We start from the raw sequence: 15646 nt of genomic DNA, 5'->3' as shown, positions 1-15646 counted from the left end.
CTGAATCTGCTGAACTTCACTCCGTGAGTGTCCCTGTTGTCAACATTCTGTAGTCATAACATCCAACAGTACCTATTTTTGGAGGCGGTCCCTAATCTTGGCACCAGAGGTATGAGATTGAGCAAACTGCACATTGGTTTAGCATTTGCCCATTTATGACTAGGACAGAGAGTTCATGCCAGCTTCTGGGCCATTTGAAATACAGTGCTTGAATTGGGCATACAGCTTTCTTTTTAACTGCAAAGTCATTCAAGAGATGCAACTATTAAATTGACCAGTTTCGTCATAATGACGTCATCTGGATGTTCCAGATGACGTCATTACAACTAAACCGGTAAAGCAGAGGTAGCACAGGCTCGCATCACTTCCAATAGCCAGCAGTATATGCGTTTTTACATTGTACGAAATGTAAGTACCTTTCTTCACATCTTGTAATCAATAAAGCTGTGTACAAACGTGTACAAACTGTGTACACTATTGGGTGCATCCCCCTTTTTTCTACCTTATATTGGTTATCATTAGAGTTCTAATACCAGCGCAACAGGGACAGGAAATTTGCCAGAGTGCCCCACAGTGGCAGACACTGTGAATGTCTCATACCCTTAGAGGGTAAGTAATATCTGGTGAGTGCGGCTTATATAAGAGCACGGAAAATCACGTTTGCTGTGACCACCTACAAAGATACCACAATCTCTTTTGCACAAGGCACGCGTCACAAATTTTCATCAAGCACTTTGAACTTTTATTTTAATTTTTAAATGTTTTTTTGCATTTACCTTTCTTATGATCGATTTTTAAGGTCACTTATCACTTTATATATTTTATATTTTTTTTTATTATTGCACTGATTTTTATGTTATACTTTTATTCTTGCACTGATTTTGATGTCATATTAATTTACATTTTTTCATAACACATTTTTATTAATGTTTATATTTTAATTTCACGGCATATCATTCAATATTGCAGTATACCATTTGCACTACTGCACTTTACTTATTTTATGAGACAACATAGAACAGCGCCATACCCAGGGCCGTCTTTACCATAGGGCAAACAGGGGCAGCTGCCCAGGGCCCTGTCACTGTTGGGGGCCCAAAGCAACCCCCTTTGATTTTTTTTTTTATTGGTCCGGAGGTCCCTGGAGGCCCCCAGATGGCAACCCCCCCTTTTTTTTATAAAAAAAATACTTTTTTTTATATATTTCTTTATTTCTTTTATATATATATATATATATATATATATATATATATTTTTTTATTATTTATATATATATAAAAATGTTATTATTATTATTATTATTATTATTAAAGGACCCAGAGGTCCCCAGGGCCCCGGATGGCAACCCCCCCTTTTTTTTTATAAAAAAAAATGTTATATTATATATTTTTTATTATTAAAGGGCTCAGAGGTCCCCAGGGCAAACACCCTTTTTTATTTTTTTTATAAATGTTTATTTTTTTAATTATTTAATTTATTGTTTATATATTTTTTATATATTTTTTTTTATTCTTTAATTATTAAAGGGCTCAGAGGTCTCCAGGGCCCCAGATGGCAACCCCCTTTTTAAAAAAAAAAATATATACACACATATATATATATATATATATACACACACACACATATATACACACACATACACACACACACATTATATATATATATATATATATATATATATATATATATATATATATATATATATATATATATATATATATATATATATATATATATATATACACACACATATACATATATACACACATATATAGTTATATATATTTTTTATTTCTTTTTTTCTTTTTATTAAAGGGCCCCCTTTTTTTATATATATTTTTCTTTATTTCTTCTTTTTTTTTGTAAAGGGCCCCCCGCTTCCAAATTCGCAGCAGCCCCCACCGCTTCTCAATTTCAGGCGGCAGCACCCCCCCCCCCCCCCCCCGGTTCTCTGCTCCAGGGCCATGCCTGAAGCTGTGTAAGGGGCCCCATAATTCCTGATGGCGGCCCTGCCGCCCGTTAAGCCCCTGTGCTGCAAACAAATCAGGCTGAAAATCATCAGCGGCACACAGCCAGTGACAGTACTGCTTCCCTTCCCAGTGTTTTAAAATGTACAGCACACCTGGCTTCCCTTTAGACGTGCACTTCTCCCTTCCTGCTACTGGGTGCTGCTTGTATATAAAAGTGAATTAGAATGTGATTTTATAACATCCCCAGTTTGCTCTTCCTGAGGCTGACTTCTTCATGTCCTGCTCCTCAAGGTATATCACTGTTTGCTAATCTATATTGTAAATAGAAGTTTTCTGTAGCGTGTGCCCAAAGTCTTTATAATATTTGATTATTTACTGCAGGTGCAGGTCTGGTCAGTGTTTTAAAAAGTTCCTCTATTTTACACATGGCATGGCATGGGGTCACAGCACCGTCTGTCCATTCTGCTTTAGCACCATGGGACCCCATGCCATGCCATGCCATGTGTAAAATAGAGGAACTCTTTAAATCACAGACCAGACCTGCAGTCCAGGCTGAGTAAGGCCTCAGAGCACATGGCATTACTGTCTGCATTTAACTGCTTGATGGGCTTATTTTGGGCCTGGCTGGTTCACATGTATGTGTTTTGGCGGCCCACATTTGCGCAGGCACAGCAGCCCATTCATTTGAATGGGCTGCCATGCCTGCGTTTCCTGCAAAGAAAAGTGCATGCCTCATGTAATAGGCTGCGCACACGGCACACCTATGCCCATCAAGCACTGAAATACAGCACGGTCTGTCCATTCTGCTGTGACTTATCTGCAGTTCCGCACTGTAAAACTTTCTGCATTTTTAGACGTTTAGGTCACGCTTTTAAAAACACAGTGTGTTTGTGTGTGCAAGAACTGCAGGTAAGTAGCATGGTGAAAAAGCAGAATGGATTTCAAGGCAACTGTATTTTTAAAATGCCGAATACACCTTTTTTCTGAAGGAAACAAAGGCATGGCAGCCCATTCAAATCAATGGGCTGCTGTGCCTGCACAAATGAAGGCCGCCAAAACACATACATGTGAACCAGCCAGGCCCAAAATAAGCTGGAGGGGGGCCCAAAAAAAATGTTTGCCCAGGGCCCAAACCATATTAAAGACGGCCCTGGCCATACCTACTTCCCCATTTTCCTCAACCTCCTCTGCACCAACTCCTGAAGACTATTACTCCCAGGACTCTTCTCCTCCTGCACAAAACTTCACTGTGCAATGCTAGTTTCTCCGCCCCATCATCTTCAAATTACACCAGGGATCACTCTGAATGGCCCCAGGTGCTTGCTGAACTTTGACTTGTTAATAGGCCAGGGGCCTGCAGTACCCCTTGTGGCCTAGTTGTTTAGCAGCTTGAGTTTGTTAGTGGACTACTGATCCCAGCTAGCCCGACTTGCAAATCCTGTGCCCGCAGGCCACATCAATTAAAAAAAAAACACAGTCTCTCCTCTGGCTTTGCACCCAGCTCCCCTGGCATGCCTCCTCCAGATATCCACTGTGCCTCACTCACCGAACTTCTCCTGCCCTGGGTCCATGGCGAAGAACTTAACCGGACATGCGACCAACTGCTTCTCCAGCTCCTCTGTTCTAGGACACCTCCTCCATGACCATTTATGGATGAGGCTCCCTCCCAGCTCCCGAGTTCCTCAGCCGAGGCGCACTGCCCCCCTCCAGTGGGCTGGACCTGAGCTTATGTAGGAGGCCAATTACAATTAAGGATTGGTCAGGGCTCCTTACATGAGCTCCTGGTCACACCAGATCCCAACCCTGCCCCTCTTCCAGAACATTCTCCCTGTACCCAAAAACTGAAGCACAGGTGGTCACACCCACTGCCACACTAACCACTCGCTGCCCCCAGATCAAAACAAGCAGGCCTAGCCTGAAGCATAGGCCTGCCTAAATTTGCCTGCCTGGCAGCTACCACAAAAATCCTCACCTGTAATGCCTACCTATAGTAGAGGGTGCTACAGCTGCAAAACCCAGAAGCCTCCTATTGCTTTCAATGGGGCTGCCTCCTGCAGCTAATAGCTGGACGTCCTGCTGATTTTCTTTTCTCGCGTTTGCACATTGTCGTGCAGAAACGCAGGTGTGAATGTAGCCTAAATGGCATAGTTTAAAGATAAATTACTAAATTGAAATGATTATGTTTGTGTGAACAGCTGCTAGCCTGCATCATAATGTGATTACCCTTAAGTCTATTAATTTAATGCATGCATAACAACAGTAAACAAACTGCTGTTTTTTCAATGCTAAAGAACTAGGTAACCAATAATAGTATTCACATAGAATCTGAAAAGGATGGATAAAATATGGATGAAAACTGAAGTAGATGGCTTTGCAGGGGATTTTGTTGTCTTCCAGACTGAAGGCAGAATTAAGGTTTTCGCTCGACATGTGATACAACCTAAACGGAACAGTCAAAGCATGTAAGCATACATAATCCCATCAGAGCCAACACTGGAAACAGTATGCGATATGCTGCAGATGTCACTGGTTCCAAACAAGTTTAGGTAAGACCTACAGGGAGGGATTTATAGATTCTGGATCCCCAGGCCTTCTGATGTGTCCAAGCTCCTATTTTCCTTGTGAATTTAAAATAAAACATTTCCAGATAAATAATTGGATATAGCAGATCAATACCACGTTGGTATATTCAAAAAACATTTTTTTTATAAAACCACAATATAATATACATTTATGCCATTCACTGGTCAAGCCTTCTCAAGTTGGAATAATTCAGAAATTATAGTTCAGTCCTGTTGTCATACTACAATGTGCCTTTTTATCCATAATTATCTTTTTACTGCTAATAACACATGTTTAAGTGTTATATTCTATTTATTTTTCTTTATATATGACCCATTGACTTTCACTGCTGTCAGTCAAATCCTGGGATGAGGAAGCAGGGGGTCAGGGCTAAGCCATGTTATCTGCGTCTATAGATGCAGGCAGCATGGCTCAGGAGTACCATGGTAGGAAGTGACTTCCTATCGGGGCATGCGAAGAAGAGGAGGATCGGGGCTTGTTTGTGCAATTCCATTGCACAAAGCATCTAAGTATAAGCTTGTTATAAAAAATATATGTATATTACAATCACTTTAAAGTGGATGTAAACCCACTCTCATCCTTTCTTAACTACTACCATAGTGCTGATCTATAAGGATATAGATGCCTCCTGCATGTATCCTTACCTGTCAAATGTCTCCCCTCTGTCTGTTATAAGAACTGAAAAACTGCAGATTCTGTGGGTGTATCTGTTGTCTGGAGCTCGGTGGGTGGAGTCGTGATGTCAGACTCCCTGCCCTCCTCTACACTCCCCTTGTCAACATGCATTTTTTCCGGTGTATTCATTACACTAAATCATGCTATGATCACAAACATCCAGTCAAAATCCAGAAAAGTAGCCACATGACTTTGGAAAAGGAGTGGGGGTGGGAATTAAAAAATAATGCCTGTCTCCAGGCTAGTGCATGAGATATGTAAATAACCTGTCACTCACAGCAAGGGGGCGGAACGGACTAAGGTTTTTCTCTGTAAGTCCATTTTATTTCTCTGAACAATGAAAGAGGATTGCTCAGAGCTGGATTAACTCTGTGTGGCAAGACATTGTGACATCCAAAAAATAATAATTTGGGTTTACATCCACTTTAAACCCTATTCACACCTTTTTGTGTGTGTGTGTTTTTGGAGTGGCACCATTCATTTTAAATGGGCCTCCCTCCACTCTAAAGAAGCTTGTGTACCAGATTTTGGCACTGAGCCAGACACGTTTGGGGGTGCAATTTTGGCGTGTTTTGTCATGTGGCAAAATTGCACCCCATTTGGGGGCCATTAAGAAATAATGGCACCGCAAGCGCATGTTGCAAATTCTTGAATTGCAGACAGAATTATTCGATTCTGTATGCGATTTCAGTGAACAAACCAGCTTTTACTGCAAAATGTAGCTTTAATCCAGAGATTTCTTCCACAGTACTTGTCTCTGCATTTATAAGCCCTTTCTGTTAACCAGCATTATTTAGCTGAGCCCAGGTTGTCCTGGACCTGCCTCAGATTGTGAACCGAGCATGCTTCTTTTCAAACGCAAACTAACTGGCTTTTTGTACTGTATCCTCCTCTCACCAGTATTACTATACAGGGACTCCAAGATTCTGGCATTAGGTTCAAATCAGGTACTTTTTCTGCTTCCATTAAAAAATAAAAATAAATGTTATTATGATTTAAACATGGCACGGGCAGGCATATTGGCGTACAGGTACATGCCTTTAAATTTGCCGCCCAGCGGGCATTTTTCGCTGTAAAAATGACAATGGTCCCAAAATGGTGTCAAAAGTGTCCGATGTGTCCGCCATGTCGCAGTCATGATAAAAATCGCAGATCGCCGCCATAACTATTAAAAGAATATATATTAATAAAAATGCCATAAAACAGTCCCCTATTTTGTAGAAGCTATAACTTTTGCGCAAACCAATCAATAAACGCTTATTTTGTAGAAGAATACGTATCAGACTATTTTTTATATTTTCTAGGGATATTTATTATAGCAAAAAGTCCAAAATATTATTATTTTTTTCAAAATTGTCTCTCTTTTTTTTGTTTATAGCGCAAAAAAATAAAGATAAAAACGCACAGGTGATCAAATACCACCAAAAAAAATCTCTATTTGTGGGAAAAAAGGACGTAAATTTTGTTTGGGAGCCAAGTCGCGCGACCACGCAATTGTCATCTAAAGCGACGCAGTGCCGAAACGCAAAAAGTGGCCTGGTCTTTGACCACCAAATTGATCCGGGGGTGAAGCAGTTCAGCCCCCAGCCCTAGCCCTCTTAACAAACTATGCTGAGCCATTCTTGCTGTAGGTGCATACTTACCTCTCTTGAAGGTGAGGCCCACAATTTTAAACATTCTGAATACGGACTCCCCAAACATCACACGTCAGTTCCTATATGAAAGTGTAAGTAAGGTGGGCATGGTTTAAGCAGAACCAAACTCTCCTATCCTTTACAGCCTAAGTGGCTGCCATCTTAGGCCTTGTACACACGACCGGATCTGTCCGCTGATACTTGTCCGTGGACCAGTTTCAGCAGACAAGTTTGGTCGTGTGTACGGCCGACCGGACAGATTTCCAGCGGACATTTGTCCAGCCGACCGTTTTCCAGCAGACAAAAATTTCTTAGCATGCTAAGAAACCCGTCCGCTGGAAGCCATCGGACGTGTTCGGTCATCTGTACAGACTCACCGGACACGTCCGATCGGCCACCATCCATCGCATGTGTCGAAGTGATTCGAAGCATTGACCTTCCAGGGTCGCGCACGTCACGGCCATGTCGCGACACGTCACCGCGTTTGTTTTCCGCAGGGATTTTGGTCTGATGGTGTGTACAGCCATCAGACCAAAATCCGACCAAAATCCGGCCAAAATCAGACCAAAATCCGGCAGCGGACATGTCCGATGAAACCGGTCCGCGGACCGTTTTCATCGGACAGATCCGCTGGTGTGTACGGGGCCTGAGCCTATGTTTGATCTGCAGTAGCCATGGTGCTGTGCATGTGATCAGTTATGACACCAGCAATTTGATGGCTTGACAGGAGCACAAGCAACTGTGCACAGTTATCATTCACGTCATACCTTGAATGTAACCGTTTTGGGAAACATTAAAATCGATGGGTTTACTTACTTTAAATTAGGTTGGCATGGCTTCTGCTGCCATTTGAAAAGCAGAATTTTACATGGAAATTTATACTCAAGCATGCCAATTTGTACCTTAGTGGCAACATCTGGTAAACGTCCACATTCTGTGGTAAATCTGAATTTATTTGTTTTATATAAAATACAAAAAAATATTAAAAATAAAAGTCCAGCAAGGACAATGTAAGAGGGGCGGGAAGAAAGAGAAAAAAAGAGAGAAGGAAAGGGTTAGAAAAGGTAAAAGAGATGTCTCTCACTAGACCCGGAGAGGGACAGTACAGCAATAAAAATATGTAGTTAAAGAAGGAAGAGTAAATTGCGAAGAGCTCCCTTCTGAGGTTGCTTTGGGTCCTGTAAGCATAGATCTACCATTTTGATAGCCATAAACAGCATTGTACAATATGCTTATAACAAGTGTGGCCAGCTTAAAAGAGTACTTCACAAAAATACAATAATCCTAAAAAAGCATGCTAAAATAATAGATTTAAATTGCTGCCATTTACATTTGGATGTTTAAAAAAAAAATTCCCACACTGAGTTTTGGTTAACAACATCGCTAAATACAATAGGTGGTCACAGCACTCAGCAGTGCTTACTATGTTTTTGTTTCTAAGTACAAAAAACATGCAGCGTTATCACATTTACTTAACACTACTATGCTGCTGATGAGTACAAACATATTAAGCTCCTAGAAATTGACTTCACAAGTATTTCTAAATCCTATGAAATACACTACACCAATGAGCCACAACATTGATTATCTCATGGTACATACAATGGCATCTGAAAGTGGTTGGGATACATCATGACTGGGTCAGAGCAACTCCAAAACTGCATCTCTTGTGAGATTTTCCGGGTCTGCAGTGGGAAGGACCTACCAAAAGTGGTCCAAGAAAGGAAAACCGGCGAACCGGTGACAGCTGCCAAGGCTCATTGATGCCCATGGGGTGCAAAGGCTAGGCCGTATAGTCTGATCCAACAGAAGAACTACTGTAGCTCAAATTGCCTAAAAAGGTTAAGCAGGTTCTGACAGAAAGGTGTCACAGTTTTTTGTGCATGGTGTTGCATATGCAGACTGGTCATGTTGCCCATGCTGACACGTGTCCAAAAAAGCTTACAATGGGCACATGAGCATCAGAACTGGACCATGGAGCAATGGAAGGTGGTGACTGGTCTGAGAAATCACATTTTCTCTTACATCTTGTGAATGACCTCACATTTGCATCACTTACCTGGGAAAGAAATGGCACCAGGATGCACTATGGCAAGATGGTAAGCCGGCAGAGGCAGTGTGATTCTTTTTGGCAATGTTCTGCTGGAAACCCTTGGTTACTTTGACACATATCACCTATCTAAACATTGTTGCTGACCAAGTACACCCCTTTATGGAAACTTATTCACTGATGGCAGAGGCCTCTTTGAGCAGTATAATGCAACCTGCCACACTGTAAAAATGGTTTAAGAATGACTTGAGGAACAACAAGTTTAAAGTGTTGCCTTGGTCTCAAAATTCTCCAGATCTTAATCCAATGGAGCATCTGTGGGATGTGCTGAAAAAACAAGCCCAATCCGTGGATGCTTACCTTGCAACTTACAGGAATCTGTTACTGATGGCTTGGTGCCAGATACTACAGCATACCTTCAGAGGTGTAGTGGAGTCTACACTTTTTTAAGTCAGGGCTGTTTTGGCAAAAAAAGGGACTTACTCAATATTAGGTGGTTGGTCATAAAGTTATGGCTGATCTGTGTATATGGCCCAAGCTTGTTGGACATCCAAAGTCATGGGTCCCCCTCCATCCCCCCACCTCTTGTGCGGCTTCACCAGCCTCCACACTTATGGGAAGAATTTTTACAAAGTTTTGGTTCTGTGGAAATGTGTGCATAAAAACCCAAAATAGAATTTGTCAGGTCTGGTACTGGTGTTAAAAAACAGCCAGGTATTCTCTGGATGAGAAGACCTGGATGGCAATTAGAGTTTTATTTCATTGCAAAGGTATTCAACAGGCTTAAGGTCAGCGCTTTATTCAGGCAAACCGGATACTTTTGTAGCAAATCCAAACCATGCCTTCATGGATCTGGCTTTGTGCAAAGGGAAACAGTAATGCTGAAACAAATTGTTTCCAAAACATTGAAAATACACGGTTATCTAAAATGTCTTTGTATGTTGTAGCATTACCATTACCCTTAAGTGTTAACAGCGGAACGCAAATTGAAGGGATGTCCACATATTTTTGACTATATATAGTGTACTAATGCCTGGGAAAGCATTTAGCCACATATTTTGTCCCAAATGGACTATGGGCTCACCTAGGCAACTAGCAATTATTTGACCTGCACAGAAAATACAGTAGAAAGGCATTAGAACCCTGCACTTTTATCTTTCAAGAGCTTATACTCCAGGTATCTTCTTCTGGTTCGGGGAAAACGCAATGCCATTTGTATGTCACAATGAAAATCAGTGTGTCTATATGCACACATGACTCACTGCTGTTGTGTATCAGACTATAATACTGAATGTACAGATATAGAATTCACTTTCTTATTATAGTAAACCTAAGAAGTGAAATACAGATGGATCTAGACCAGATGTTAATTAAAAGAAGTGGTTCATGTCACTCAAAAAAATGTTGTGGCATGGTGTGTGGTTCTCAGGAGAAGAATTTTAACATGGGGAAACTCACTTATGAATCCTTGTGAGAGTTAATAAATAACTAAAATAGAGTTGACTGAAAAGTTGGCAAATTCTAGAATTCTACTGCAGTGCTTTTAAAGCACTTATAAATCCACACAAGGTTACCAAAAGATCACTTAAGCTCCTTAATCTGTTTGCCATTTCATTCCAGGCTGCTACAGAATGCCATCTGCTTTCTGCACACACATACATATGAATTATAGGAACTAACTCCAACGCTAAAAAAGTAAAAAACGCAAAAATGTCAATTTCTAACAAGTTGGTAAATCTTAATGTCTTATTAAAAAAAAAAATACATATCATTTTGACATTTTTGTTCTTGAAAATAATGCAATGTAAAAATTAAATTGTGTATTTGTTGAATCTTGTTCAGATTGATGTACACTAAACTGACATTTAACAATACCTGTCAAACTTCAACAAGTTATAAAAGTTCAGAACATTCAGACACTTCAGAGCTTCTGTAACTTTCCCTGCGACTGTTAATAGGATTCCTACTTCTGTGAATGGTGCATCTGTCACCTCTCCTAATTTGTGGATTTTGTCACTTTAGGGTTCCACAGAAATCCCAAGGCCTACCAAGGTTTTCTGCATTATGAATTTGTCTTCCATTGACCCCTGCACTCTGCATTACTTGCCCTTGACCTCTGCAATCATAGTGTTACTGCACTGTTAGCATTACTTTCTCCTATTCCCTGTACTCTGTGCAATACTTATCCCTGACCCTTGCACTGTGTATATTACTTATTCCTGACCCCTGTACCCTGCACGTTATGCACTCTTGACCCAGAGCAGATTTGGCCACAACCACAATTCACTCTGCACTTTAGTAACTCCCAACGTCTGCATACTGTACATTACTTACAGTACTCCTGACCTCTGCACTCTGTGCCTTATTTATGTGTGCTTTAAGAAAGGCCTGGATACTTTCCTAAATGTACATAAAATAACTGAGTACTAAGATTTGTAGGTAAAGTTGATCCAGGGTAAATCCGATTGCCTCTCGGGGGATCAGGAAGGAATTTTTTCCCCTGCTGTAGCAAATTGGATCATGCTCTGCTGGGGTTTTTCGCCTTCCTCTGAATCAACTGTGGGTATGGAGTTGGGTGTATGGGATTGTACTGTTTTTTATTTTGTTTGTTTATTTTTTGTGGTTCAACTGGATGGACTTGTGTCTTTTTTCAGCCTGACTAACTATGTAACTATGTAACTATGTAACCTGCACTCTGAATTACACATTTCGACCCTCTGCAATCTTGACTCAGGGCAGAGTAGTCACAGTAGTCAACTGTTATAGCAATTTGGCCACAACCACAATTCACTCTGTGTGTTAGTAACTCCTGATGTATGCATTATGTATGTTATTTACTCCTCGCCCCTTCACTGTGTTTATTACTTACTCCTGACTCCCATACGATTGGCTTTGAGCTGCTATTTGGAGGATGTCCTCTTTTGTTGTTTCTTATTTGCCTGCCCATAGCTGAGGTGGAAGCGATTATATCTTGCTTCAAGCATTCAGTTTTTATGAACGCGTATATGCAAAAGGCTCCTGTCATATGGAAATGATAAGTCATGATGAAGCAGCATAGACCGTGAAACGTGCCAACATCTTTATTCATGACAACAGCCATTGAACTTTTATGTGTATTTCTATATTGTGATATTATCTGATGCAATTTATACCTAATGTAGATATTTGTATGATTTTTGTAATAAAACATGATATCTTAACTCTGGTGTGATGTCTAGTGATAACACCAGCTTGCCATCCTTGAACACCCTACACCTTTCCTTTTTTACTTGCATTGCTTTTTTTCAGGTTGATGACCTACTAGTATATGGCTAGTTTAGCGTTTAGGTTCAATTGTCTTTTTTCCTCCCCCCCACCACATCTATAACAAAAGCTTGGAATTTATGGCTGCTATGAGAGGCATGGGCTGTAGGGTGTCCCCAAATTTTGTTTTGAAATTATGGTCACCACTTTACACTGTGGACATCTTCATGGTTCTTATAAGCATGTCCTTCCTTTTTAGCCTGCAAAAGGCAGGATTGGCATAATCATTGGAAAATGCTTCAGTGAACATCTCTGTGTGGAACAAAAACACTTATTATCCCTGCACATTCTGCATAATAACACTCTGCCAGAACACTGCCTGTCAGTCTGATTTCAACTTGCCCTGACCATTTCCAGTTTACTAAACTAGGACCTGGTCTCATAATCTGGTAATTTTTCTACCCATAGCATACATCAATATGCTTTTTAGAAGGATGACCATTCATTGCTGTTTGACTAGGGGTTATCAAAGTATTATTCAACACATTTTTATTTACCTGGCAAAGCAAATTGCAGTACTGGGCAAACTTGCATTGGGAGCATCTTTGAACTTTTTCATTCCTAAAATCAAATAAAATATTAGACAAATAAATTAAAGAAATTATGTGGTTCATAAAGCGTATAATATGGGGTTAATCTCAAGCATTTGTTGCATGCAGAAAAAACATGAATGAAACCATATATAACTTATGTAAATGAATCAGTGAGAAATATAATTGGTTTGCATATAGTTATAAAGTCAAAAGCCTTTGTTAGCCATACATATCCCAGTGGTCACTAGTGATGTGGCTGATCTGATTATGCATAGGGACAATTGGGTAGAGTAGAGCTTAACAGAAACAAAAAATAGCTTGTCACCACCTACAGTAAATTTGTTTAACAGATTAATAATTCTTACAGTTTCTAAAATACACAAAATAGTTAAAGGTTAAAGTTAACCTTTACTGACATCTACTTAGCAACTTCTCAATTTTTTTAAGTTCTATTTAGGGCCTTTTGGACATACCCAGATGTGGAAAAACATACATAACAATAGGACAAAACCAGTTACTGTACCAGGTACAACCTACTGACCCTTGCTCGTGCCAAGATACACGCAAGTGAAGTAAGAGGCAAGGGAGCATCCAACTACCATGTTTGGTTCCCCAATTATAGAAAAGGATATATACATTCACAAGTCATGACATTATCCAAGTCCAGCAACAGACTCCTTAGTCTCATATATTCATGAAGAAGCCCATAAGTCCCACCATGAGGTAGAGACACTATTTAGGTCAATGCAGGTCCAGTGTAAAATAGATTTGTAGTATTCAAGATAATCCAGAGATCCCATACCTTTTTAAATACTTTTGGGCAATCACAAGAGATATATGTGTGACTGGTCTAAACTATGTGGCATGTTCACCAATGCCAGGAGCCTGGTAGACAAGATGGGTGAACTAGAGATACTGTTGAACGAGGAGGATTTCGATTTTGTGGGAATTTCAGAGACCTGGTTAAACAGCTCCCATGTTTGGCTGGCAATCATTTAATGGTATTCCCTTTATTGCAGGGGTAGAAAGGGTAAAAAAGGGGGAGCGGTATGCCTATATATCAAGAATAATGTACAAGTGAATGTAAGAGATGATATCAATAAGGGAGCTATGGAGTAGGTGGAATCCCTATGGGTAGAGCTCCAAAGGGATGAAGCTAATGCCGCGTACAGACGGTCGTTTTTTGTGATGAAAAAAAACGAAGTTTTTGAAAACGTCATTTAAAATGACCGTGTGTGGGGAAAACTTCGTTTTAGGTCTTCTGAAAAACGACAAAAAAAAATTCGAACATGCTCGAATTGTTTGTGTCGTTTTTCAAAACGTCGTTTTTTGTGTCAATGAAAATGATAGTGTATGGGCAAAACGACGTTTCAAAACGACGTTTTTAAACCCGCGCATGCTCAGAAGCAAGTTATGAAGCTAGCTTCAATGGAAAAGAATGCCGTCGTATGTGCTGAACGTAACCGCGCTTTGCTAGAGCATTTTAAAAACCGATGGTGTGTAGGCAACGTCGTTTTTGAAAATAAAGTTTTAAAAACGTCGTTTTATTTCATGATTCAAAACGTCGTTTTTTTTTATCACAAAAAACGACCGTCTGTACGCGGCATTAGGGGGAAACAATACTGGGAGTATTCTCTAGGCCCCCTAACCTGAGGCCCCATACACACCATAGAATCCATCCGCAGATAAATCCCAGCAAATGGGTTTCAGCGGATAGATCCTATGGTGTGTACACGCCAGCGGATCTTTTTCCGCGGATATATCTCCCCTGGGATGGATTCCAGCAGATCAGATATTTGCTGACATGCACAACATATCCATCTGCTGGAGTCCATCCCAACGGATGGATCCGCTGGTCTGTACAGACTCACCGAATCCATCCGTCCGAAGGGATCCCCCGCATGCGTCGCAATGATTCAACGCATGCGTGGAATTCCTTATATGACAGCGTCGCGCACGTCGCCGCGTCATAATCGACCATATCCACGGATAAATCCTCCCGTGTGTATGGGGCCTGAGGGAGGAGGGAGAGATGGACCTCCTATCACAATTTGGATCAGCAGCAAGAATGGGAAGTGTTATCATAATGGGGGATTTTAATTATCCAGACACAGACTGTGCGGAGGAAACCACACATTCATCTAAGGCTCGCAAGTTCCTAAATGTCTTGCAAAACAATTTCATGGGTCAGATGGTAGATGCACCAACTAGAAACAAGGTGTTACTAGATCTACTGATTACCAACAATACAGACCTGATCACAGATGTGGAAATACAGGGCAATTTAGGAAACTGCGATCACAGGTCAATTGGCTTCAATATAAAATCACACAAATAGGAAACACAAGGGGAACACAAAGACACTCATTTCAAAAGAGCCAACTTCCCTAAACTATGAACCTTGCTAGAAGCTATAAATTCGGATAACATCTAAGAAACAAACAACACGGAGGAGAGATGGGTTTGCTTTAAGAGCATATTAAATAATGGCATTAGCCAGTGCACCCCTATTGAGAAATACATTTAAAAGAAGAGCAAACAAAAGTCCTGGATGACTTAACACTAATGTAAAGAAATGCATATAACAGCAAAGGAAAAGGCCTTTAAAAAGTACAAGGCTGAGGGATCATCATCAGCATTCAAACTTTACAAAGAATGCAACAAGATATGTAAGGGTGCAATTAGGGTGGCTAAAATGGAAAACGAAAGACACATAGCGGAGGAGAGCAAAAAAAAGAAAAAAAGAAATTCTTTAAGTATATAAACAGTAAAAAAGGGGAGGACAGACCATATTGGCCCCATAAAGAATGAGGAAGGACATATGGTTATAGAGGATGGGGAGATGGCGAAGGCATTGAATTTATTCTTCTCCTCAGACTTTACGAGGGAATTGGGGGC

The 15646-nt window shown here is 40.5% G+C and overlaps 1 protein-coding gene across 2 annotated transcripts in view; it reads right to left on the bottom strand.

Moving 5' to 3' along the window:
• SMYD3 (SET and MYND domain containing 3) overlaps positions 1–15646 on the bottom strand; it is a 702152-nt gene that overhangs the window by 603122 nt on the left and 83384 nt on the right. For both annotated transcript variants that reach the window (XM_040351062.1, XM_040351063.1), the window contains exon 3: positions 12713–12776. In XM_040351062.1, the coding sequence (XP_040206996.1) occupies positions 12713–12776 (64 nt within the window). The remainder of the gene's footprint in view (positions 1–12712; positions 12777–15646) is intronic.

This window comes from Rana temporaria, chromosome 4, assembly GCF_905171775.1.
Source record: "Rana temporaria chromosome 4, aRanTem1.1, whole genome shotgun sequence".
Taxonomy (NCBI): Eukaryota; Metazoa; Chordata; class Amphibia; order Anura; family Ranidae; genus Rana; species Rana temporaria.
This window is presented reverse-complemented; position numbering and strand designations above follow the sequence as displayed.